Source organism: Thermobia domestica, chromosome 12 (assembly GCF_964235325.1).
Source record: "Thermobia domestica chromosome 12, izTheDome1.hap1.1, whole genome shotgun sequence".
Taxonomy (NCBI): Eukaryota; Metazoa; Arthropoda; class Insecta; order Zygentoma; family Lepismatidae; genus Thermobia; species Thermobia domestica.
This window is the reverse complement of record NC_137465.1, coordinates 138,597,005-138,624,367: the sequence shown is the minus strand read 5'-3', so window position 1 is coordinate 138,624,367 and position 27,363 is coordinate 138,597,005. Positions and strand designations below refer to the sequence as shown.

General features: G+C 35.5%; 1 protein-coding gene across 1 annotated transcript in view; it reads left to right on the top strand.

The window, feature by feature from the left end:
* LOC145666676 (adipokinetic hormone/corazonin-related peptide receptor variant I-like) overlaps positions 1 to 27,363 on the top strand; it is a 648,921-nt gene that overhangs the window by 412,019 nt on the left and 209,539 nt on the right. Inside the window, exon 3 of the mRNA XM_081734151.1 lies at positions 17,148 to 17,307. Within this exon, the coding sequence (XP_081590277.1) occupies positions 17,148 to 17,307 (160 nt within the window). The remainder of the gene's footprint in view (positions 1 to 17,147; positions 17,308 to 27,363) is intronic.

The window sequence follows — 27,363 nt, the reverse complement described above, 5'->3', positions numbered from 1 at the left end:
TGAGAAGCTTCACAATCTGTGGCAAAGCTAACATTAACGTACAAGAAGATAACTGTGAGTTTGGTGGGATTAGGAGGTTATCTTGCATCGCGAGCTGCTGCCACCTGGCAGAACTATACACTCAGACCTGTAGGGTTGAAAACTAGGCGAGTGCACCTTGCAATTCAAAAGAAACATCGGAACTGGTCAACAGATAGCGTGTCGTATACTACTCTGACAACGCCAGACCAGATGCATTTTGAACCACCCGTCAGGGGTTACGGAAACATGGCTGGAAGATTCTAATGCTTCCACCACACACGAATGACCTGTCATCATTAGCCCATAATTTGTTTCCATCTATGTGGAGTTATTTAACTAGCTTTAAAACATAAATATTGTTAAATAAATTCTTAATCTTTTTCACCCCCATCTCATCCTACTCTACACGTATAGAGCTATAAATGAAGAACCGTTCCAAATGCATGGAAAGAAGGAAAACTAATAGTTAAGGTTCAAACAAGAACGAAATAAAAACCGAAATCATAAAGAACAATATGTCTGTTAATTACTCTCGCAAAAATCTTTTAAAAAATACAGCTCAACAGAATCAATATATAGACCCGCCATAGATCAAACATCGAAAGATGCCAACTAGAAATTGGGTTTTAAAAAGTCAACCGAAGATGCACTTATTAGATTCTTCGACACAATAAACTTTAAAATAGCAGACAATATGCAAGTTTATTCATAGACATCTCTTGGTATTCGACAAAGTGTTGTGGCTTCACTTTTTAAAAGCCTAAGGAACCTAAAATACCAACAGGATTAACAACATACTTAAAGACTGTTGTAAAAACACTAAAACAGAAATACTCGATATAAAATAACTATGAAAGGCTGTCCTCAGCCCAAATTTCTGATATAATTTTGCAATCCTGTCCGGAACAATTAAATAATTTATTACAAGTAGAAGGAGTGGTAACTTATGCAAACTATCGTCTTCAGCGCCAACAACAGAAGAGAATTAAAAGTAAATGAAGCATGATCATTGGACAGATCAACACTTCGTGTGAAAACAATAAACTGCAAATTTCAACCGAGATAACAATACCTTAGCTATTTCACAGAAGCTTGAATAGGAATCCGACAATAAAATTAAGAATCACCATAATAAGAACAAGAGGGCGAATACTAGGTGAATATATTTAACGAAAAATTAACAGTAAGTGAAAAAGTCAGTAACGTAATGCACAACTAATAACCATTGGTCACTAGAAATTCTATCTTCTACTCAGTGTTTCTTTCAGAAACAACGTTCTGGGGGGCACTGCAGATACTATTCTATTTATTATTATATTACAGAAGTAATACTTTGGTCTTCTCCGAGGGCACTCTCAGAGCTCCGGGTGCGCAGTGTTCCCCCAAAATCAGGTCTGGAAGAAACACTGCTTCTACTACAAACAATACGCAGATATCAGTAAACAATATTAGAATCAATAATAGGCTACAAAAGTAGCATTTGGGGACATAAACTTAGACAAAACATGAAAATGAGTCAAGTCTAGAGAAAATTGAAAGGGAAACATTGATTAGGCTCAGAGGAACATACAATACAACATATTTGTACTCACTATGAATTATTCTGGTAATTCCATCCATCCGTAAATTTGAGCATAAAGAAACAAACGGCAAATTAATGATTGAAAAGAAAAATAATCAGGACAGAGTAAATTTCAACATAGGATCAATTGAACATTCAGAAAATGAAATAGAAGAACAAATAAGAGAGAGGTGGCAGGCAAGATTGTACAGATGCACAACAGGAGGAAGAGTATGTGTAATTTTTCCTTACATTAAATTCGACTTGATTTAAGTCACATATTACCTTCTCAAGGACTCATACGCTTTCTAAGTGAACATGGTCCATAGAAAGCAAATTTACACAGACTTGTTTTAACCCCTTGCGTTCCAGGTGTCGTTTTCCTAGGTGCGTGCTGTAATACCAGGCTTTAATTTACTGTTAAAATACGTCCTGATCATTATATAGGGCACAGTTAATGCTCATGCGTGAAGAGAGCATTCAAATTGCTGATAAAAGAATATACATGCGTTGTGGAAGATTTGGACTGGAAAAGGGAAAGTTTGATGTTCTGAAGGGATTTTATGCTGCTTCAGGCAGGCAACACTGACCAAAAACCAAAGACAAAGTTCTTTTTTTTTTCGATCAAAGTTGCTAATAGTTTATCGTCAAAACAAACACATGTGTGCATGTTGTAATTGAATGCTCCCTTAGGACTGCTATCTACTGAAGCAAAACATTATTTTTCTTCTTGTCAGTTAGGTCCTGTCACATAAATGGAAATAGTAGAACTAACTCCTGCCTTGCATCCACTAAACAATAATTCATAATCTCCCAGATTCATGCGACCCTTACTAAAGGATACGTTTTCATGACATCCCCATGAATGTCACTATTACGCAAGAGGTTAATAACTAATTCAAATTATTAATGTGGAGAATAAGGGCAACCCCGGAGCACGTAGGTCTCAAGTGTAGATTAATACCAGAAATGAAAAAAGGGGGAAACATTAAAGAACAATACAACAAAGCAAGTAATAAAAAATAAGGATAACTTCAATCAAGTATCACAAAAAGCAAAACAGCACCATAAAGTCGCCTTCTTAAATCGCGCTTAAGGAAACAGAAAATCATGCAAAAATCAAACAAAATCATGAACAGATGAGGAAGTGAGTCACAGACAAAGAAGGCGGTAGAAAGTAAACAATAAAGGAACCTACATAAAGTTGATGATTCAGGAAAATGGAACCATCAAAGAATTGTTATAAGTTAGAAACGAATGAGTCGACAAGATGGAAAGAAACATATACACAGTTGAAACCAAAAGTTAAAAAGCGAAACCAATAGAAACTAGAAAAAAATTAAAAATTAAAATGAAGTTAAAATATTCTGAAATACCCAGATGCAAAGTACAAATGAACCCGACTAAAAGAAGTGAAGTAAAACAAATTCTTAAAGAAACATGCAGGTGAAAAACCTAGAGCAGAGAAAACAGCTATAGTAAAAACAAGACAGGTGGAAAACAAATGTATAAAAGAAAATCCTTCTCAAGACTCACTCATCATATTTTACTTTCTTTTCTCATGTGAAAAAGAGTGTAAACAATGTACAGTATATCTCAAATGTAAATATTATGGAAGGTATTCATAATATTAAAAATAAATGATGACAGTAATCAGGGCAGGACTCTTACAATTATCTGTCTAAAAAGGGAACCTCATGATTTTTTTAAAAAAGTTTTTAAAAGGAGGGTTGTGGTAAAAACCATATATCAAACTTTATTACTAGAAACAATAGAATTTTTATAATGACAGGATTAGGATGATGCCGGAACAATGGCACGAAATTATTAAATGAAATAGTATTTATATGGTTTCATAATGATATTTTTATATGGCAATAAATGTATTATCCATTTTGACCTGCAAATGCTTCACATTTTTGAAGACAACCTCATATTAACAAATCCTAACTTACTCATATTCGTATTAGTCTACTACACAGTGTGCTATATTTGTTACCGTGTTAGGCTGATTGATTAATAAATTAATTGAGATTTAAATTTCTTTTTCAACATTACTTTTATACAAGATGGAACTCTAAAGTGGAATTCTAAACAGTAATCGAGTTGTAATTGAAGTTAAGGACATTAATTCCGTGCAAAGCAGCATTATACACGATAATTATAATAGAGACGAAGTAAATCTTTCTTCGTTCATTCATTTTTAGAAAAGGTATGATATTGGGATTTAAAAGTTTCAAATAAGCTATTCTAGTTTTAAAAAAAAAAACACTGAGGAATGAGTGCATGTTACGACTCACTGAAAATAGTTGGTTACTTAGTTTAGCGTTTCTTTCAGCAGTGGACCTGTTTCAGACATGAATCCAGAATTCAACATAGAACCGTACCGAACTCCTGGTCTCTCACCCTCGAGAGTATAATAGCATAGTGAATATATTTAATATCTTGTTTTCAGCTATCGTCTTATACATTTTCAATTCTTACAATATTGTTTTCTAATAGAAATTGAAAAGAATTGATAAAGGCTTGTTGCAAGAAATGCTCTTAGTTTGAAGGTGTAGTAAATACAATTAAAATAAAATTTGACATTCTCCAGGATTTGAATACACGAGCACGTGATTAAGAAACTATTGCTCCAAACCGCTCAACTACTATTTTTTGTAAAGACGAAATACCTCCTTACTCTTATTTTCTCTTTTTATCACTGTTCAAAGCTACTGGACTCGACAATGACACATACACACACAGAAACATCGCGGACAATTGAAAGACTACTTTATTTGCTACTTCAGAGTTGTTTTGGGTAAAGTGGTTTTCTGTTCCACCCTAGGTTTTCTGTTTCATAATGAGATAGGACTAAATTTGCGAAAAATAATTGGAAATTACATTTCTCGCAATTAGAAACATGTTTTATGCACAAGTCACACTTTCTTCCACCTTACAATAACTGTATATACAATCTGTGAGTAATACATGCATCTGTGAAATGATAAGGGATGCTATGATATTTAATAATTAACAAGTAATAATAGAATTGCAAAATCAATTATCTAGATCAAAAGTAGCAGTGTCAAGTGTACATCACGTATGGGGAAAGTATTTTATTGTATGGTATTTTCTCAATTCTTGTTGAAACCGAAGTAGCATTATGCTTATAACCCTTCCGGTTTTAGCATAGTGATTAGACTGAATATGGAATATATTCCTGGGAGCTGAGTCGATTGCCGAAAATCGCTTCTCGCTTTTACAATTGTCACTCTATAACAATCAACGTTAAAAACCAGAAATAGATGGTTTCTACCACTTTTAATTGTAGTGAGGTTCTGTGAATTATTGCGTGTGATGCGTTTAGCAAGTAACCAATTGCACTAACTGTAACATGTGATTTACAGGATTCAAGTGGCGATTGAGTCTCTCCCGGGGAGTCCGTGGGTGTCGCTTGTGATACATTCCATAGCGTCCTCGAGGCTGGCTTATTTAACTTTTCATTGTTATCATCTATCTTAATATTCTGTTTTCAATATATATTTTGTTTTAGCTCATTGACTGGCATTCTCTCATATAGACTTTCACTAGCAATTGTCAAATTTGATCCGGACATCTTCTACACAATATGAAGATATATCATTCACGTGAAGGAATTTCATATGACAGATGCGGAACAAGATGATTATTCTCTACCATTGAAAGTATAGACACTATACTTGTATTTATGGGCTTTTCAATTCACTGTGGATGAACATTTTTTCTACAAATTTTAAGAGTCTACGTGAAGTAGTGAAGAGAGGGACGCAAACCTAATATGGAACATTATTCTTAAAAACAGGATGTAATAGAACAACATTTACTTTTGAAGATTTTATGATACACTGATAATAATTATTTGATATATCTATCAAATATTTTCAACTTTTATGCACATTATAGTATCAATACAGCGTGATCTTACATTGATGTATTTATAAAGAAGTTTCTGTATATATATGTGTGTATTTCCGTATATATATGTGACTGAAGAGGAAAACCAATACCTCTAAATGTTAGTATATTAGGAATTTTTCGTTTTGGTAATCTCCATTCAGTTTCTGATGAAGCAGGCAAATGCCGTGTATATTTGTTGTATTGAGTACTTCTGTTGTAGTTTTCTCCGTTGAATTCAATTACATTTTTACACGTTGATTCATCAAATTCAACGTTTAGATAAGTTTTACTCTGAAATGTAATACGATTTTTGTATTGAGTCTTCATACCATAGTATACATTTTCCAACTTCAACGTTTCTTTTGCTCCTAGTTCCTTGTAATTCTGAAAGCACCTTTGTTAATGTCCTTATAATCGGCTTATGAAGATTTGTGTTTTCCATTTCCCATTCGTTGTTTTTGTCCTGTTAATTAAGATAGAAAGAGTTTCATTTTTCATTCTTCCCGTAATATTATTAGGAGTTCATTGCGGTTCGCTAGAAGATTATTAGTTTCCTCTTTCAGTCTGGTGGTTGTCTAAGATTCGGTAAGATCTGAGACACGGAGAATCACTTAACATTTTACGCACGCTTCATATTTTCTTTAATGCCTTTCAATTGTATTCACAAAGACAGATCGCTAATCGGAAAAGCCTCTCATCGGTAGAAACATGGCTGATTTTAGTCATTGGGTAACGCTCATTTTGTTTTAATTAGAGTAGGTAGTTCGTAGAATAACTATTTCACTGCTTGATGTTTCCTGGGACTAGAAGAAGTGCATCGTTATGATATCGTTTCAGGCAGAATAAAATACTTTTGTCTCCAATGACATAAACAGTTCATAGTTCGCATGTATAAGGGAATGGTTTGTTTCTTCTATTTACGAAGGCCTTCCTTCTATCCTCGAAAGACTTTGGAATTACTTCTATGTAATGTATGATTTCGTTTGAGAAGCTTTACCTTTTCCGAACAAGCTTCTATACATATTATCTCTGTTTTAATTTCTAAATTATCTTGATAAACAAACTCTAAAATGAAAATAAACGTAATTTCCTTCCTACACGATACATTTCTCGTCTACAAAATGCTGATATCTGACAGTTTGGCGTCAGAACTAACAAGGAAACATTTTCAATAAATGTTACACAAAATAGTTTCCTGTAGAAATATCCCACAACAAGTTTGCGTCAGAGTAAATTTTCTTTAAATGTGCGATCAAGAACACTTTATTTGGTTTCTACGTTACATCAAATAAAAAAGAACATAAAATGGCTATTTTGTTTGTGATACGTATCTGTAGGAAACAGTAGAAAGTTGTGAACTAGGAAAGTGTTTGCTGACGCTTGTATTTTACACTTTCAATTCTTTAGAAATAAAACAAAAGATCATTTACCCCAAGTTATTTTTTTCTGTTTAGTATAAAAGCTACTTTTTATCTTTATTTTCAGCTTGTTGCTTAGCGACAAGTTATTGAAATAATCTAGTTTCTGAAGTTTTAGTACCTAATAGAACTCACGCAACTTCCATATTGTTATATATATATAAGATATTCTGTTCTGCGTTTTTAGTATTGCTAACAACGTTAGTATTCCTTTTATCTAAATGACTACAATTTAACTGTTGTTTTCAATATATTGATTTTATGTAGTACTCATGACTACTATTATTATGTAAAGTCCACTGGGTAACTGTAGTGTATTAAGAAGTTTTGAATGGAAAAATATATAATAGACGTTGAAAAATTACATTATATTTTATTTAAAAACTGAATATTGATACAAAATGAAATTTATCGTTTAAAGCGCATAGATATGTGCTAAAGAGTAAACGAAATTTTTGGGTAATCCAAGTGAATGACTGTAAAGAATTGGTGTAATTGTCAGTTGCAGGAAACGGGAGAACGAGAAAAGATTTTACGTTCCCAAACTCACGTGTTCCTCAAGAAAACCAATTGTCCATACATTAAAGATATACTTCAATTATTGGGCCATTATATTCAACACACTTAGGCTATTACTGAAGGTAGCAGTTCAACTTAATAAGAAATCGTTGAAAATTAATGCGAGAAAAATCCCTGGTTCAATCCTAGCGTATGTAAGTTTGTGATGGATATTTGACGTGCAAATTTCTGGGTCCCTTCATTTAATCCTAATTTAAACATTCAAATTTAAGTAATTTACCACTATCTTGTCAGACTATTATTCATTGATGGTTTAAGTGCAATGAAAGTATGTACATTTTTGGTGTGCTGGAATTGGTCTGATCAGAGGTTATGCGAATTTATGACCCATATCATTTTGTCAATGGATTATAAAAATTGAATATTACAGTTTACCGTCCCACGATTATACCCTCTAGACTAAGGGAGATAATGATTAATGCAATTGAATGATAATAGAATAATTGGTGCAATTAAAAAGTGGGAGGAAACTGGAACACCCCGAGAAGACCCACGGAGACAATGTTGTGTAAGTGGATCTTCTCGGGTTTCCCATTAACTTCACTATATTAACTATTTTATAATACTTTATTAACATTTACAACCCATGACCTTTAACATATCGGATACAAATAATTTCTCTTCATGAGTTCAAACTGAGATATTCTGCGTATCAAATTGAGAAAAACATCAACAGCGCATTTGAGCCACGAGTTGAATCAACATAGTATACATTTTTGGTTTGCGAAATTTAATCGTTTATTTTAGAAAGCGCGCATATAACATTTTTCTAATGTTTTGATAAAAATATATTCTATTGGGGAGTTCAATTTAGATTAGAAGATGCACATTCTCGATTATGTTCATAGCTATTGTAGCTAGAAAATACATGTTGTTTAGGAGAGGCACATATTCAGGTTATGTGCCCTTTCTTCACTAAACAAACTGTACGGAACATTTATGCATGCGTGAAAACAGGGAACACTTTGGATTGTGTATTTACTAATGTGTGTGTGGTGATAGTGCTGTGCTCTTGTCAAAGCTGGTCTGTTCTAATTATTTTCGAGTTTGATCGTGTAAATCTCAGACAAATCTACTGCAGAGGTCAATGGGAAATAGGGTGTTCGAAATCACGATAAATACAAATGGAACCCCATAAACAAGTCTTGAACATCTTGAAAAGCATGTAAAAACTGCAAGTGAAACGAAATTATATGAAATCTTTCTTTCTGTTTTATGTCAAAAGCATATGCCGGCTACGCTCAAGAAGATAATGATGATGAGAAATAAGCCCAATGGTGGAATTAATAAAGTGGGATGAAACGGAAGAACCCCGAGAAAACCCACAAACAGAATGTTTGCCCTCCACAAAGTCCACTTGGCGCGAGCTGCGATTCTAGGGAAATCTGTAAGCTATACTTGTTTTAAGAGCCCTTCTAGCTATGTCTCATGCCGGGACTAAACTATCATACAACACTTCCCATCGCGGGATCACACTTCCCTACCATTGGACCGTACTTTTGGATTATCAAACGTACTATTAGAAAGATAGAATGAGCACCCCAGAAGAGTATGAAACACTGATAAACTGTAGCTGGAGATGTAAAGTTGAAATAGTGTTATCAAAAGGCAGTAACATCATAGTTGTATTTAACTTTGTATTTCAGAAAGAATGTAAATTGAACTGAAACTCTTTCAATGTAAAAAGGAAAACAGACAGGTGTTTAGAATATCTAATCTATACTAGTTTGCAACCAAGAAAGGAACTGTTAAAGAAAGTACGTTTATCAATGGGGTGGATCAAAGTACGTTTTGTCTTAAGAAACCTAATGTAATACGTATCACTTAAACAAATAAATGAGCTTTTGAAAACAAAAACCCTATTAATGGAAAACAAAATTGAAGACGTCAAAAAAGTTTCCAGATACGTAAGTAGAGAGACAAAGTCGCTCTACGAGATCTTGTAGAGTCTTATTGCAAAGTAGCCACCTACATTTGAAAGATAATGCAGCAAAATGTTTGTAATGCAAATAAAGAGAATTAAATGCATACTTCCATGTTTGTCATTATCTCGTTCACTCATTTCTCATTAAGACATTCATTAAAAATGAATCTGTCCAAATTTATATCATGTACACTGTTTTCTTTCTTATTTTGGCTGTGATTAGTTTAGAAAAAACTCATATCCATGATGCACAAACATCAATGGAAACCACCCTTTTTAAAGTAAAGAATCTGAAACTCATATGTAAAGTGTATTTTCATAATTTCCTTAGATGGCATAAGGAGACGTGTTTATTTTATTTATTTATTTATTTTAAGTTTTACGTCCCAGGTTAGGCCGGCTAGGCTAAAGGAGACGGTGATGATACGCAATGAATGAAATTGTAGAATGAAGAAAGTGAGAAGAAACGGAGAACCCGGAGGAAACCCACGCACACGGTGTTTGTCCACTACAAAGTTCACTTGTCGAGAGGAAATCTTATGAAGTTACTGTTTGAAATGGGGCTGGCCGTCGACACGTTAGCGTAAACGACAGTAACTTGATTGACTTATGTTGTGGGGTCAGGTAAATGGCAACGTTGCATTTTCATTTACGCATAAAGAGTGTACAGCCTAAACGGGTCCTTCGATTTAAGAAAACGTTCTTTCACTTTATATTGAAATCATATTTGTTGTAACTTAATAATAACAGATTTACCCTATGTCAGGGGACTTATGCGACACCCGAATGTATTAACTTATGCGAGTTCAAAATGTTTTCGTTTATGGATTCTGTGTAACTGGTTTTCTGCTCATACTCCGTGATTCAATATTTTGTGAAACTCCATTTTTATTCGTTGATACATTATTAACTTGGAAAACAAATAGACATGAATGAGTTATTATAACCAATGTCGTATTCGTGGGTAGCCCCGAAAATATTCATTTGTGGGAATTTGTGAATCAGTCAGATAGTCAGGAACTCACACTTGATTATTACTAACAGGGGCCACGGGATGACACCCGAATCGGAAATCTCGAGATGACACCTGCGCTTGAGGCAGCCACATTTAGAAACATACAACTTCATATTTTCACACTCATACTCTCTGCACCGAAGTGAAGAACCTCTAACCCAGTAGGCATTTTCTAGGAAAAGTTGACATATAGTATTTTCGCAAAGTTCAATGTCTACATAATACAGATCCACCGAGTTTAGGTCACCATTGTTTTGTAATATTCAAAAGAAAAAATGTAGGCACTTCGTAATCTTTCGTGTATCGAGATTGACTGGTACATGGCAGAGCTATATGAAAGTGGCTACATGACAGGAAACTAGAACTTAAGTTTACTGCAACTAACATTACTCACAAGAGTATATTATTAACAATAAGTTCGGAATATGATACAAAATTAGATATTTTAATAAAATAAACTTTGTAATTCTCATTCTGTTAATGTTGTTCGTGTCTAATTAAGATAAATACCAAGTCTTGCAGAGTAGTGTATTGAACTGCCATGCTTATAATCGTGGTTTAACTATGTCATTGTTTACCAATTTTAGCGTTGACTTTATTTTCCATAAACTAAATCACCTCAAAAATAAGTTGTAATAACGAAAGACATACACCATTTTTGCTCTTAAAATTATATGTCTTTCGTCATTACAACATATTTTTGAGATGATTTAGTTTAGGGAAAATGAAGTCAACGCTGTTATTAGTCTCCAATTCTTTTATTCATAGGTGCTGGTGTCATAATGGTGTTTCGGATTTTATTGTGTTTCTGAATTGACAACATTATTCACATTTCAACATGGAAGCAGTTTGCAGCTTCAAAAGGAATGAGAAGCCCGATGTTGAAAGTGCCTAATCTGTCAAGAAAGGAGAACTGAAAGATTAATATATGGCACTGAACGAGGTCTAGAGACGTTAAGTCAAGCTTTCGAGACAAGAAATAAACTGCTTGACACGGACAACAGATCTGCAATCAATCGGATCCAAACAGTGCTATCGTATCGTCAGGAGTCAATGTACTGTGTGACATAAGTCATGTAGTTACATATCACTCAAAAGCTTAGTAGCTCAACATCTCAATCAATTGAGAGCTTTGTATCTTCTCTCAGAACTCTAATATTAAAGGAACGTTATGTTCTGTGACCACATTGAATATGTGTAATCAAATACTGAATTTATCCCAATATGATCTACACGTCTAGCCGGAGTTATTGATCTTATCGCAGCGGAAAGAAAATACTATCCAAACTGCTTCAAAAAGTTTCACCGAATGCATCAAGAAGTAAACAAAATTCAGCTGAAACAGGTATTGCTATGGAATGGTTCATCAGTGAGATCAGAGAACCTGGAAGCAAGTTGCACGTTATTCAATTAAATGAAGTGTGGAGTGGATATTGTGACTTAACAGTAAAAGCAGATGCTAAAGTACCATCATCATATAAGAGCAGAAGAACCACATTTAAGGAAAACCTTCAAATCTGTACAGGATTGTTATGACTACGCTGCAGTGCAAAACTAAGATGTATTACTTGTTTCTAGAAAATTTGGACATGTGCCCATTTCAGATGTCATTTCAGAGGAGGAAAAGGAGGAGAAAGAACAAGATCGGTCGATGCCTTTGTGAAGCACAGGCTTCTTGCAACTGAAGAAAGAACGATAAATTTTAGGGACAAGCTGCCTGAAAACAAGAATCTGACCTTTGAATCTCTGTATGAAGTGAAACAGTCAAATGCAAAACTGGGAAGATAAAAACAGTGAAAGCTAATAGGATTATTCTGCAGGACTCATTGTTGTACACTCATGTCCAAAATGATTGTCGCATATCTATAGCTGTCTTCTAGTAAGAATATAATTTGATAATGAAATTGCAGGGTACTTTTAATACTGATAATATGTGTATAAACGGGAAATGTATATTCGTGGTAAATTTCATAGGAAAAGAATTATAAATACGAAAATTCGAATGAGTAAAACAAAATGTTGCTAAATGGATAAGAAAATTTTATTTTTGTTTTATTGTTCTTATTTACTGCTCTTTTGACATGAAATTTGCCACATACATGTCTTTGCCGATTATACACATACTAACATTATAAGAAATACCGGGCGAATTCGTTATCAAATTATATTCCAACAACAACATATTTATAGACATGCGTCAATAATTTTGGACATGAGTGTACATGAAGCAGGATGTCCAGTCAACTTTAACAACATTATGGAACATGAATTGTTCCTTGTTCCTCTATCTCTGGCATAAGCAGCTTCGCTCATGCTAAAAAATTGTTCTTGCTGGAATATTGACTGATCGTATTCCTCATCCCAACAAACTTAATGTCAAAGACTTTGACCGTGAATCACAGCTATTCATTGATGGAAAGGCCAATAGCAATTAGAAAGCCACAAGCAGCACACACTTTTGGAGACCTTGGAGATACTTTTGTTCAAAACGTTTTCCAAAGTGGGGAACACTTCCATCACATTGATATCACTTTTGATCGTTAGTACCATCACTCAATCAAGAGTGGTACATGAAAACGGCGTGGAAAAGGTTTTGTGGAAATCAGGAAGTTAATAGATAGCAGAGATGTACCTTTTCCTGCAAAGTGGTAGAACTTTATTATTGACGATAACAGCAAAGCAGACCTCGCTAAACTTCTTCCACACCAGCTGCTTCTGCAAGCACCATCGAACAAGACCATAGTTGCTGCAGGTGGTTTCAGTGGTAAGGAAAGGGTCGAAGCTTCTGATGCAACCCCCAACACTAATGACTTGTAGGCTAATCACGAAGCTGACACCAGGATTATTTTACACTGCGTTAAAAGCAGAGCAAGAAGCATTGTTGTCTCGACAAAAGACACTGACATCTTAGTCCTTCTGGTTAGTTACTTCCACATGATGTCAGGCAGACACTGTGGATGAAAGCTTGGACGGCAAGGAGGAGAAAGTACATTCCAGTTCACTCCATTGTTGAAAAGCTGCAGATGAAATCACAAGTAACCCAGTTTCTTCCAGTTTTCCATGCTATCACTGGATGTGACTTTACTTCGTACATTATTGGACATACGAAAAGAATGTGCTGTGATGCGTTTGCACAGTATAACCATCTGCTGAAGGGATTAGGAGTTCATATAGTCCATAGCGACCACATCATAAGGAATGCTGAAATCTTTTTCAGCAAAGTGTGTGGTGCGCTGAATGCTGACAACATCAATGAAGTTCGGTCTAGTATGTTCATCAAGGGCATTATAATAGAGAAATTGCCACCAACTAGAAATTTCCCTTACTTTCACATTTAGCGTTCTCATTATCAGACCTTATTGTGGAGACAAGCCTACCTGCAGCACCCAGTTCTGCCTTATCCTTAAACAATGGGGTGGAAAATGGAGAATAATTCACTTGGCAATCATTTATTAAGATTGATGCCAATTCCAGACGCTTGTGAGGATTTAATCACCTGTACCTGTACCACTGAATACAAGACAGTTCGATGTAACTGTAAACCAAACCCATGCAAAGCGACTTGCAAATGTAGGAAGATGAGTGATACTTGCATGAATCAGTAATTGATATCTGATCAGAAGTTTAACGTTTGAGCTGATATAAAATCAACAGTTTTGTACAATGCATCATATACGTACTTCATATATGTGCGTTATCATTAGAAAATACCAAATACCCTACAACACTACAAATGCAGTGTTATTTCAAGAAAATATTTTTGAGCGGTAAGAAATACATGGGAAAAAATAATTTTGTAACTGGGTGGTAACAATAACAACTGGGTATTTGAAGGTTTGAGCCCAGCAATCGCTTTTCTAGAGCATCAAATAATATCCATGCCAAATTTAATAGAAATTTTGTTGAGCAGTGTGCAAACATTTGTCGAACAAGCACATATTTTGAGTTTTGTATGTTACAAAACAATAATTTCGACCGCCATTTTGTTTTTAGTAAATTTCTGAGAAACACTGAATGTTACAGCGCGGCATACGGCAGATATGAATTCAGCAACAACAAATCATACTAAAATAGTACTTGAAGTGTTTTTCTTCCCAAATGCCTACCCAACTTTATCCTTGAAGATTTCTCCATTATGCGCACCTGAGTATCAGGGAGGATGTTTCCAGCACCTCTTGTGACAACTTCTTGTCATTTAATTTCTTATATCCACATCGGGTATGATACATGCATGTTTTATTTCCTCTTGTACTTTTTATAAACCAACATTCTCCAGGGCAAAGTGCAAAACTTGGCGTTTTAAACGATTATCTTTTTCTCAATCCCGTTTGCATCGTTTTCTACAATATTATCTTCGAGTGGCTTACGTTGATGTTACATATTTGGGAGACTGAGACTAATTTCCGGTGAAAGCTCAGGTGATTTGGAAACAATGTGGTAAATTGTAGGACCATATCTCATATGTCTTTGGTGCGAAATCAAGGAACCAACCATTCCTATTCTTTTTTTTTAGAAAATATATCGAATTTCTAATTGTCAAAATCAAGATTAAAAAGCAATATTCCTATTTGACAAGAAGAAATGTGCCAAGTAATGGTTATTCCCGCACCTTTTTTCCTTATTTATTTTGTGCATTTAAACAGCCGAAAAAGACTACTATCATATAATCTGAGCAAAGTATCTAAGATGGGCAAAATTAATCTAACTCGTTGTAAACATACATGAGTTAAATAATATCAATAGTTCGAATAAAGTAAAGTAAACCCACAGTTGAGCTGTAGTTCAAAAATAAGAAAAAACGATAAGTGCGAAGGAATTATAATGTAAAAATTGGTGAAGGGAAGATAATGGGAAGAAACGCGAACTTTGTGAAAACAAACATACAAGATCTTGTTAGTGATAATTTAAGGTGACGTAATTAAAAACCAGACTATCATCGTGCTGTGCGTTAGGATTTATCACTTAGTGTTTTAAATAAACCGAAAATAAACTGTAAAAAATAATAAATGTATGTTTACAGTGATAGTTAACAGTACTCCCGATTGAGTAAACTAAATTTTATACATACAGAAATTTTACAAGTGAATGAATCTAGACGTTTCATAGATCATGATGATTTAAAAGATTTACACACGATATGCATCTGATAAAGAAGCACAAGGTTAGGATTCAAATACTCCGTCCCTTACATATCATGGAGAGGAACACGGACAATCAAAATGTATACGAAGTCCATCTTGTCATGAAGAGGTGAAAGATTATGGTGGTTCTGTAAGAGATATAGGTGTGTCTATCGGAATGTAATAAAATGAGGCCCATCTTTCATCATCCCCGCCATTCCACTGGTCGTTCTGACCTAGTTCATAATTGTGCGGAAAGTTTTCCACTTGGCCTTACATAATTTTTGATTACTGCTATAACAGTCAACTTAAGTAACGCGGAGTGAAGATGGAGGCTAAAATCAACGCAGGTTATTACCAGCTTATTATACATTTTAGAGATACTATACTGCCAAGATATTTAATTCCTACACGGCAGACATATATCTCATGTTCACCAAAATAAGGGTCCAGTAATGCTACTAATTTAGCAGTGACGTAGATGAAGCGAATGGTACTTAAAACGGACATTCGTGCAATATCTTTTAGAGAAAATTTATTGAAATCCTCTAGTTCATTCTTCTTAAATTTTTATGGGTTTTCGTTGTGGAAACAAGTAGTTTGCAGTCGACATTCTCGTAAACTCGACAGTCTTCGAAAAGTTTGTGAAAAGAAATGAAACAGACATAATCAAATAATAGCTCAAAGTAATCTCCTTCAGTAGAAAGTGAGATATAGAGTTATACACAACAGACAGGGATTGCAAGGGTTCTACATTCGTTTCCATAAACCTAAAATGATCTTCTGTAGTTAATTTACATAGTAAAAATGTACGTATCAATGAGCTATCTTAAGCCAGAATGAACAAACTACATGGTAAGTACATTTTCGTTCTATGTGAAATTAACCTTTATAGAAACAGTGGCAATTTAAATAAACTGCTGTCATTGGGGTATGAGATTCACGTGACCGTTGAGTGAGTTTCTGCACTTTGTTTGCTGTAGAATAACGCTAGATTCGGAATACCCATATCTCAAATGATTTCATGCTTAAACTCACAAATTGGCGAAAAAACAGTTCGTTCACTCTATTTTTAGGCGGCTCAACTGATCACAAACATTGAGAAACGATCTAAACTATATGTCCCCTTTGTCCATGACTACTTATTTCATATCCATGTGAAACAGTAAAATAATAATAATAACAAGCAATTATAATATTAATATTTGAGCTGTCTGAAACAAAGATGAACTATCTACATTTCTCCAATCCCTGAGTTTAACAATGAAACCATTTGAGTTATGTGTATTCCATATCGAACCTTATATAACAGACTAATTAAAAAAACTGACGAAGCGGTCAAGTGAAAACGTATCCTAATGTAGTAGTTTCTGCTCAGTTCTCACCGTTTAACAAAAGCTCATTTCCTATAGCAAGAAACTGTAGCTAGTTTAATCTGGTTGCAGATTGCTCAAATATAGTTACAGTTACATGTAAAGGAAGTTTATGTGTGTTACCATTTACATTAAAATATACATGGTTCTTTTATACAACCATTATATTTTAAAATATATTGCACATCATGTCTCTTTAGTATTTTTTCTTCTAGATGATCTTGGTCAAGAAGGACGATGTCGCAGTAGAATGAGGCTCCGGCGCAGTGACATGAGTAATATTGAGAGAGCCAGAGCACGCACATTACGCATGACGGTTATCATTGTTCTTGCATTTATCTGGTGCTGGACACCATATGTTGTGATGACGCTTTGGTAAGTACCAGTCTTTTCTGATTTCAATCGGCTTTCTTGTTACAAGAAAATATTCACTTTTCTCATAATATATAAATCAGATTTCTTGGTTAGAATATCATGTCAATGTTGAGCGATCAGGGCACGAATTTTATCATGAAAATCAAGGACTCCTCTATATTCTGTGTTGCAATTACCATGTACGCGGATAGTCACTGAGCTGAATTCCTTGTACTATTTTAATGAAAGAACGTTGCTAGTCCCACTCGTACAAAATTCTTTATTATCTGTACCAACCAATGTAGAAACTAGATCTTTGTACATAGTGGCAAACGTTGTGTGTTTTCTTCGGTAAATAGATATAATGAACTATGTAAATCTGCTGCATAAAAAACATTGAGCATTTTTCCTATCAATGAGGAAGGTTCAATTTCTTAATTATTCAAGCAGACTGACATTTTTATAGTTTTTTTTCCATTGATATCACTTTTTACAGGTAGTTAGGTAGTTTTAACATGCAAACTCAGGCTGATAGTTAAATATTTGATCTTAGTATTGTTCGTAATCTAAAATTATTTAACTGATGTAACTATAGCTATGTTAAAAAAGTAATACATAAAATAAGCTTTTTCTTGACAATAATACTTCATTTTGATAGATTATTGAAGTGCAAGGGTGGCTCTCGAGGGACGTCATATCAGTAAACCTAAATTTTATATCTACAAGTTAAAGGAAGAAAACTCACATAATGTATTATTCTTACATGTGTATCATTTGAAGGAGTGATCAACTCAGGGCTTCTCCCCTGAGCTGAACGTAAACTTTACTACTTGAATGCTTCTGACCTCACCACCATTCATAATAACACACCCCCTTTACCGACTCATAATCTAATTTCTTCACATTGAAATCCAACTCTGTGTAGTGAGGGTGAATAATCAGGGTGCGCCTGACTAGCGAAGGACCTAGAAATTATTTTTTTAGTCTACCTCTGGTTGGAAAGATACCTAATGAACCGCTGCTGAGCTAGAAGGGTCTCTTAGAATTCATAGCAAAAGTATGGTAAAGGAGTATACCTGTTGTGCAATAAACCGAAGCCTATCTGCCAGTCGTACCTATTAGTTAGCAGAACTCCTCTTGTGTATAGGAGTTTCCGGCAGCTCTAATGTCGGAATCAGAATGGTGAGCTCACATTCCCCCAATGACATATGCAAGCGTCCTGATACCACCAGGTACCAAATTCTACAATAAGACCACAATCCAGCAAACGCCAATCCATTTCTGGGAACTCATGAAACGAAAGTGGGTTTCGATTAAGCCCAGCATACTTGAATTGTACATGCTGATATACCACCTATCCAAACCAATAACACTTGCTAATCCCCCATTTGGGAGATGAGACATGCCTTTCTTCCCAAGTAGAGTGAGATATCTCTTCTCTTAGTGAGGGTACAAGTCAAGATCTGTATTGAAGAAAGACTTTGCATGCGAAGATTCCAATCTTCTGTGATAAGAACTACTCATAGACTAAATAGGATCAGCATAACAAAGTTGATGTTGGGGAGAGGAATATTCCTGGAGAAGTGGTGGTGTGGTGCGATGTGTGGGAGAACAGTTTTGTTGGGCCTTTGTATCAATAGAACCTTAACAGTAATCAAATATCGTCGAATGTTCAAAGAAGAAATCTTACCATCTCTTTTATTTGAAGATGGGATATCCTCTGTACTCTAGCAACATAACGGTGACTCTCCACATTATGGACATTTTGTCGTGAATATTTGTATGTGCAGTTTCCCAACTCGTGGATCGGTAGACATGGTGCTGTGGTGTGTATTCAGTGAAAATTCGAATATTGATAATCTAAAAATATTGATAATAAACGCGTATGCAAGCAAAGAACTTTGAGTAAGGTTTTGCTTTAATGTTGAAAAAGGATGTTTCTGTGAATTTAATGGAATATACACCACATCGAATATCATTGAATCTGGAGAAATGTGTAGCACATATCTGATATTGTACTCCTGAGAAAATTTCGGATGGAAACAAGATATTACAACATATGGTTCCCATTTAAGGAGATGAAACTGAATTCAAAATTCCGGATTTCGAGACTGCAGCCTTTAACATCACGTATCCTAAAAGTTTTTTCTGCGCCTGTGCTACTAACTCAGTGTTATTTCTGCAATTCTTTTAAAATCTCGCCTTTTATTTGGGTGTTTTCACACTTTTGGAAAATCCTGTAGGTCAATATAGACGTGAACCATATCAACATATGCCTTTAAACTCAGCAGAAAAGGAGGAACATTTTGATATATCATACATGTAGATGACGTTACCTATGTATGAGTTATAGTCCATTTTTCTATTTATTAACCATCCTGTTGATTTATATTGAATAATGTCTTTTCAGACTTAACACATTTTAATCTCAATCTGTGTGATAAATTCCAGCTCGATCGGCTGAGAACTTTTTATCTGTAGTAGAGCACGGTTATTACACTCGTCATTCTCGGGACGATTCTCGTTGGAGCCGAGTCAATTGTACATTAGATATTTATAGAAGATAAATTTAATATTAATATGTATAATTGATTTATCAGAATTTATAACTACTAAAATCACTTGTTATGCGTTGCACTGTACTGTTACTAAATCACAAGAAATTATTGAAAACAGTTTATTCTAAAATTAAGTAAGAAAATAGTTGCGGGAAATATAAGTATTCTAGTATTCTTGTACTCTTTGGTATAAATTGTTTACATGCTATGCAATTACTAAGAAAAGATGTTTGGTTACTGGTATTATTCATATAAGGAAATGAGTGACTAAGTCTCAGAACGCTCACTTCTAGCGCTGGGGATCCCTGATTGGACCCCAGACTATGTGAGATTATGGTGGATAATCTTAATGGAGTGTTAAATCATGCATGCAAATTGCAAACTTTGTAAAACTCACTGTTCTAGGTTAAGTTTCTCTCTTTGATATTTACGGGTTTCCTCTAGCTGTCCCGCATCGCCCCACCAATTATTTCAGAATCATCAACTTCCATTAGTAATCCGTCTCTTTTGTTAAACCCCAAAAAAAAAATATATATATATATATATATATTTAATTTTTCAATATATGTACGTACATTACGAAGGCCTTCTCTGCTTTTTTTTCCAATGTTGTTGGCTTGAAAGTCTAAGGTATAATTTGAAACGTTCTATTAGAAATTTTAAAAGTCTAATAGCACTAAGAAATGCTGTAGTTTGAATTTCTAAATGATTACCAGCCTTTGGCGAAATCGTGTTGACCTTTTTGAAATGATGTTTTATACACACACGCGTATACACCCACGCTCATGATAGCCAATGTTTGAATAAGATAAATTGTTTGCTATTCATTAAGGATAATTACCTAGGGGCAAGGGAGAGAGAGAGAGAGGCTTAAGTCAGGAAAATGAGCACTACAAAGTTTTCAATTGACCACGCATAATTGAACATTTCATTAAGCTTTATTTACCTAGGTATATCAACATAATTATTGTTACATATTCGTATAAGAGAGAGACAATTATTGTGTAGAACTTGCGGCAAATTTGTTCAGTATTTTTTAAATGACATTGATTAACAAATGTTCATCACTTCCTGTAAATGTTGAGAAAAAACTTTAAATGATCGCATTTTTCTAATTCCAGTTCTCTGAATGACTTTTAATTCTCAATTTTGTATTTATATTTTATATTAAACTAAATTAATTTAGAGTTGAGCATTTTTTTCAACAGTGAGCCTTATAAGACGTAGACTTACAGCTTAACGTTGGATCCAAATCACGCAATTGGGAATCGAACTTGGGTTTCCACATTGAAGGCACGTATACTAACCATACAACTGCAAAGGAGCTCCTTTCTTTATTGTTGCATTTTAGATGCCTATCATATGTAATTTTTACAGACCTTATAAAAACGAGAAAGTTCTCAATTCGATTCCCTTATATATATATAAGCATAACGTCAACATAGTTACATTAATTTTGATTATTTTTTAGTTTGATAGAGCACATATTCATGGTCACCATCATCATCATCATAGCTATTCTGTCATTATTAGCAGGTCATTTGCTGCAACTGAGAAACATTTCTGGCAGTCCCACATAAATTTAATTATGACGTAATGATAGTCTTTGAAGCTAGACCATGAACATGTGTAGTGTAGAAAGCGTTATCAACCGACTTTAATGTGCATATGGTCACACATACCTTAAGTAGGAGCACCGATTGTGATGATTCTTTTATGTTTGAAAGAGTATTCCTTCCTGGGGTCCCATATAAACTTCATGAGAATCTAACTATGTTATTTGAAGGTAGGCCATAAAACTCTTTAATGGCTGACAATGTTCATTCCATAGTTGTATATATGATCACAAATAAATGCGATATATGTGGACCAATTTTGATTATTAGTATTTAATTTGAAATCGTATGTTTTCTTCCAGATTCTACATACATTTTGTCATGATCTAATGAAAGTCTTTGGGAAGTTTATGAACCCCTTCCATAGATGGTAATGTTAATACTGTGTGTATGGCATGTATAATTCCGTGACACATGGAGCGATTTAAACGTATATATTGTAAGGTTTCATGTATTTCTACAACACTTGCTAGATGTGTTTCTACACTACAAGTTTGATGTAAACACTCTTCAGATGGCAGGTGTGAAGAAGGCATCATCCACCATCAGCAACAACCGGCAAGTGATGGAGATTCAAACACACAGCAACATTTCTGCTAAAATGAGACTGGACACCACAGAATACATCAATCTTGCACGGTTGACTAAACCACCAACTCTCTAAGACGCCTGGTCACTGAGAGTCCTTAACCCCCTCTCTAAGACGCCTTGCTCATTGAGAGGTACCTTTCCTACACGCTCTAAGATGCATGGTCACTAAGCTCCTTTATTTACTCTCTAAGACGCTCGGTCATTGAGAATTTCTACTCCCCTTTCTAAGATGCACGGTCATTGAGAGGCACCTATCTAACCCGCCCTAAGACGCATGGTCATAGGAAACCTTTAAACTTCACCAACAAACCTCTAAGAAATTAGTGGAACTTGCACTTATTTGTAATATTTTGTGTTCAAGAAGATTTTTTTATATAAAAAAAATGGTAATCGGAAAGTTCAAAACTCCAGTGTACCACCTGTTAGCTCTAGCTTAAAAGACAGAAAACTTTACAATATTCATGGTCATGCATGTTTTGTCGGCCGACTCATTTTATAGGAAGTTTCTGTTCTACTTTTAGTTTAGGTACCTAACTGAACCACTGAAGGTAACGAAACACGGGAAAAATTAAATTAACTTGAAAGTAAAATAATCAACTTCAAGAACGCACTAATAACCAGAATATATTATTTTTTTTTAAAAAAAAATACAATATTAACGGACTTCAACAAAAACTCTAAAAAGCTGAAAATAGTAGACTGCAAAAAGCAGAAAAGTGTAGATGTGCAAAAAAGCAGAAAATAATAATTGTAGACACTTAAAATAGAAAATAAATCATTACCATAATTTGTAAAAAAAATTGAAGTCTGTGCCAAGCCAAAATAACTAACGTCATTAAATTACTATTCAAACTAATTTTATTTTATCTAATTTGTTTGGTTTGGCACAGACTTCGTTCTCTTTAGATAATTGTAATGAACTATTTTCAGCTTTTAAGCGCTTATTATTATTATTTTCTGCTTTCTAGCATTTTTATATTACTTTCTACATTTTAGCGCTTTTGTTTCTCAAGTATGTTAATATTGTTTAATTTTAATATGTTCTGATTTAATGAAATAGTTTCTCATAAGCAAATAACATTTTGTTTTTATGTGATGTGCTACAGTTATCTAACTTAGGGTGAGAAAACAAAGATTGCTTATCGAAAGTGAATTATAATGATACGATTGGTGATATTAGAATGTAACACAAGACGGAAGGACACCGAGAAACCAAGGACATGTACACACACACACACACACACACACACACACACATATATATATATATATATATATATATATATATATATATATACAGAATTCTGCGGTACTCACACAACAATTTTTATAGAGGGAGTTTGGTTACGGTCATATTATTTAAAAAATCACAAACTAAGTGTAGAAAAATTGTTTCGGAAGTGCTGCAGGATTTTGAAACATGGATATTTGGATAGGTCACAAATTAGTTTCTAAGTGAAGTCTTGACCCGACTACAATAGGTCCCATAGTTTTGCAGCTATGAACCTTTAAAATTGATTTTTTCATGTTTTCGGCAGCCCATAACTCCACAAGGAAGCATTAGTGCACCCACGTTGGATTGTACTTTTGGCTTATTTCGGTGTCAGAAATCATCTCCCACACGTTGTCGGTGTTGTTTAGAAACACCCTATATATATATATATATATATATATATATATATATATATATATATATATATATATATATATATATAGGGTGTTCTAAAAATGTGACCCATGGACCACAGACTACTATTCTACAGGCCAAAATAAAGCGAAAATGTTATATGATGGTATGCCTTCCGAGGCATTCTTCACCCACTATGGGGAATCAAAATTTCATAATGGCAACGTCACAGATTAACTTGGAGCCAATAGCATTACCATACGAATACAACAAACAAGTGAATCGATTTCTACACTAGTAACTAATGCTAGTATCAATCAATATCGATTTTAGCTGCCATCTGTAAAAAATAGATTCAATTGTTTGACAGATTGGTAGACCTAATCTATGGTTCTTTATTTGCAAGGTTGCCAATTTGAGTCTCCAGACGAGGACTCGAAATATATATATATATATATATATATATATATATATATATATATATATATATATATATATATATATATATATATATATATATATTACTTGTAGAATAATACTCTGTGGTCCGTGGGCACCATTTTTAGAACACCCGATATACAGATGGTGATCAGAAAAATGGAAACACCTGTAGTTGGCAACACGTCAGATGTATGGGTTGGCAGTGGTTTTGTGGCGCCCGCAGCGCCGGACCGCTGGTGGTGGTGTGTAAGGTCGGTCTCCATACTACGTCAGGCGCAATGGAACAGCAGTGTCCAGTGGCTGCAGCAGACGGAGGTAGTGTAAAATGGGAGACCTCTCAGATTTTGAAAGAGAGCAAATTGTTGGTGCGCGGTTATGTGGAGTGAGTGTGACGGCAGTGGCTACTGTGTTAGGTTTGTCGTGTGGGACAGTGTCGAAGGTGATGACGGCCTACACAACACACGGGAAAACCACATCGGGGAAGCGGAACAGTGGGCGGAAGAAAATCATGAGTGACAGGTCAATCCGGGTATTAAAGCGCATTGTCACGCAGAACCGTCGTGCCACTGCGGAGCAAGTGACGGAGGAACTCAATCAGCACCTCCCCCACCCTGTTTCGACAATCACAGTCCGCCGCGAATTACATGACATCAACTTACGGGGTCGTGTTGCACGGGCCAAACCGCTCATCAGGGACCATAATGCTTTCGCACGCCGCAAATGGTGCCGCGACCATGCAACTTGGACCGTTGAGGACTGGAAACGTGCGATATGGTCGGATGAGTCATCCTTCACCCTGTTCTTAACCACGGGCCGTGTTTATGTGTGGAGAACGTCCAAAGAAGCTTATGATCTTCAGCGTCTCCGCCCAACTGTAAAACATGGCGGCGGCTCGGTGATGCTGTGGGCCGCCATATCATGGTTTCCATTGGGTCCTGTGGTTACATTTAGCGGACGAATCACTGCCAATGATTATGTCTCAATTTTAGAAGACCACTTGCATCCTATGGTCCGGATGTTGTTCCCGGACTATGACGCCATCTTCCAGGATGATAATGCACCCATTCATACAGCTGGCGTTGTTGCAGCGTGGTTTGAGGAACATCGGGATGAAGTTCAACACCTCCCCTGGCCCGCCCAATCCCCAGATCTCAACATAATTGAACACCTGTGGTCCATCTTGGAAACGCGACTCCGGCGACGATTTCCACCTCCATCCTCTCTCACAGAACTGGCCGATGCCCTGCACGAGGAATGGTGTAAAATTCCACTTGCTACCATTCACGACCTCTATGCCTCCATTCCACGTCGCATCAAGGCTGTTCTGAAGGCGAAAGGTGGCCCGACATCATATTAATCTGGTACGTTGCAATTTCGTTCAGGTGTTCCCATTTTTCTCTTCACTTTCGGATATAAGACATAGTTTCGGGTCTACAAGGTGCCGAAAGCGTGGGAAAATGACTTTCGGACGCCAATAGTTCCGAAACTATCCGAGGTAAAGAAAGCGGGTAAAAAATTCACTGAAGAAGTCACACCTCCTATATTGAATTATGCATGTTTCACAATCCTACTATGCATGCGCAAGGGATTCCCCAAAGGAACGTAGTGAGTCCCGGATAACCTTCCAAATGAAAATTGGTCTAATTGGATATGAATTGATAGAGTTTCTAACAGATAACAATAATTCGTTTGTATTAAGTCGATATCTGGAACAAATACAAAATGGCGGACAGCTTCATGCCCGTTGTGTGTGGTTACATAATCGCCAGGTACGAATGCTGGGCAACAGTGACGTTCTGATTATTAACTGTAGCGAATTTGTACTCAAATGCTATAGAAAGTCATCTGGTGTGTCGGTAGAGCCCAACAGATGAAGCAGAGGGATTCACATGTGTGGAAACACTTAACGAAAAATGCCCAGAAATAGACTCGTAATCAGTAAACGTTAGTTCAAAACATCGAAAATGTAAGGATTAGAACATGAAAGACATTTCAAATTCACCAATAATATTCCATCAATCCGATGCAATATGATGTGCATGGTTGCATACAAATAAGGATGCAACAACTGATGCCAAGTTGAAATTGTGCAAGGGAACTCACAAAGAAGGTGGGTAAACTAAAGGAATGTCACTAGTGGGATCGCATGATCGATATAGAAATGTGACCAATGTGTGTGTTCATATCGACATGTAGCTAATGAACAAATGTCAACATGTCCCACTACTGCTGGGACACCGTCCCATGTGCGAAAAATAACTACTCGGGTCTTGAATCTGAGGCCATGGGCTCCCAGTAGGATTGGAAACTGCGACCACGCGAGCGAAAGCGAGCGCTCTAGCCCTGAGGCTCGAGGGAGCCTCACTTTCTCTGTATTCATTTCTTTGAGGAGTATCCACTTTGTTTGGCAAGCGCTCTTGTACAGCCTCCCGACATGCTTGTATGTTTCATTTTCTTACTCCTGCTGCACAGTTGTAAACAATCAGAGCTTTAAGACGTTTCTTCCTATTTCTCATGTCGTTTTATTTTCCATATGTATGATGTTCCAGTTGTAGTGTTACATTTGCCAAATATTTTCATTTTCGTCTTTGTCTTGGCATGTGTACTGTGTATAAGATACGATTTTCTCGAGGTATTTTTGTATATTTCGAGTACATCATATATCCCAGAAGACGTGGGACATGACACAAGTTTGTTATTTTCACGCTCTATCAGAATTTGAACCATGGATTAAGAGATTTCTTTTCATATGTGTGGATTGTGGGACAATGTCCCAAACAAAGAGGGACAGTGATACGATCATGTTCTAGTTATGTTCTACCAAAAAGTGTGCAAGATGTAATAGCAGAATGTACAACGTTATTTTCCTAGTTTTCGCACGAGAGACGGTGTCCAGCAGTAATGGGACATGTTGACATTTTTCCATTAGCTACATGTTTATATCAACACGCACATTAGCCACATTTCAATATCGATCATGCGATCCCACTACTGACATTCCTTTAGTTTACCCACTTTCTTTGTGAGTTCCCTTGCACAATTTCAACTTGGCCTCATTTGTTGCATCCTTATTTGTATGCAACCGTGCACATCATATTGCATCGGATTGATGGAATATTATAGGTAAATTGGCAATGGCTTTCATGTTCGTGATGCTATCCCTTATATTTCCGACGCTTTGAACTCACGTCTACTGAGTATGAGTGCTTTTCTGGACATTTTTCGTTACGTGTTTCCACACATG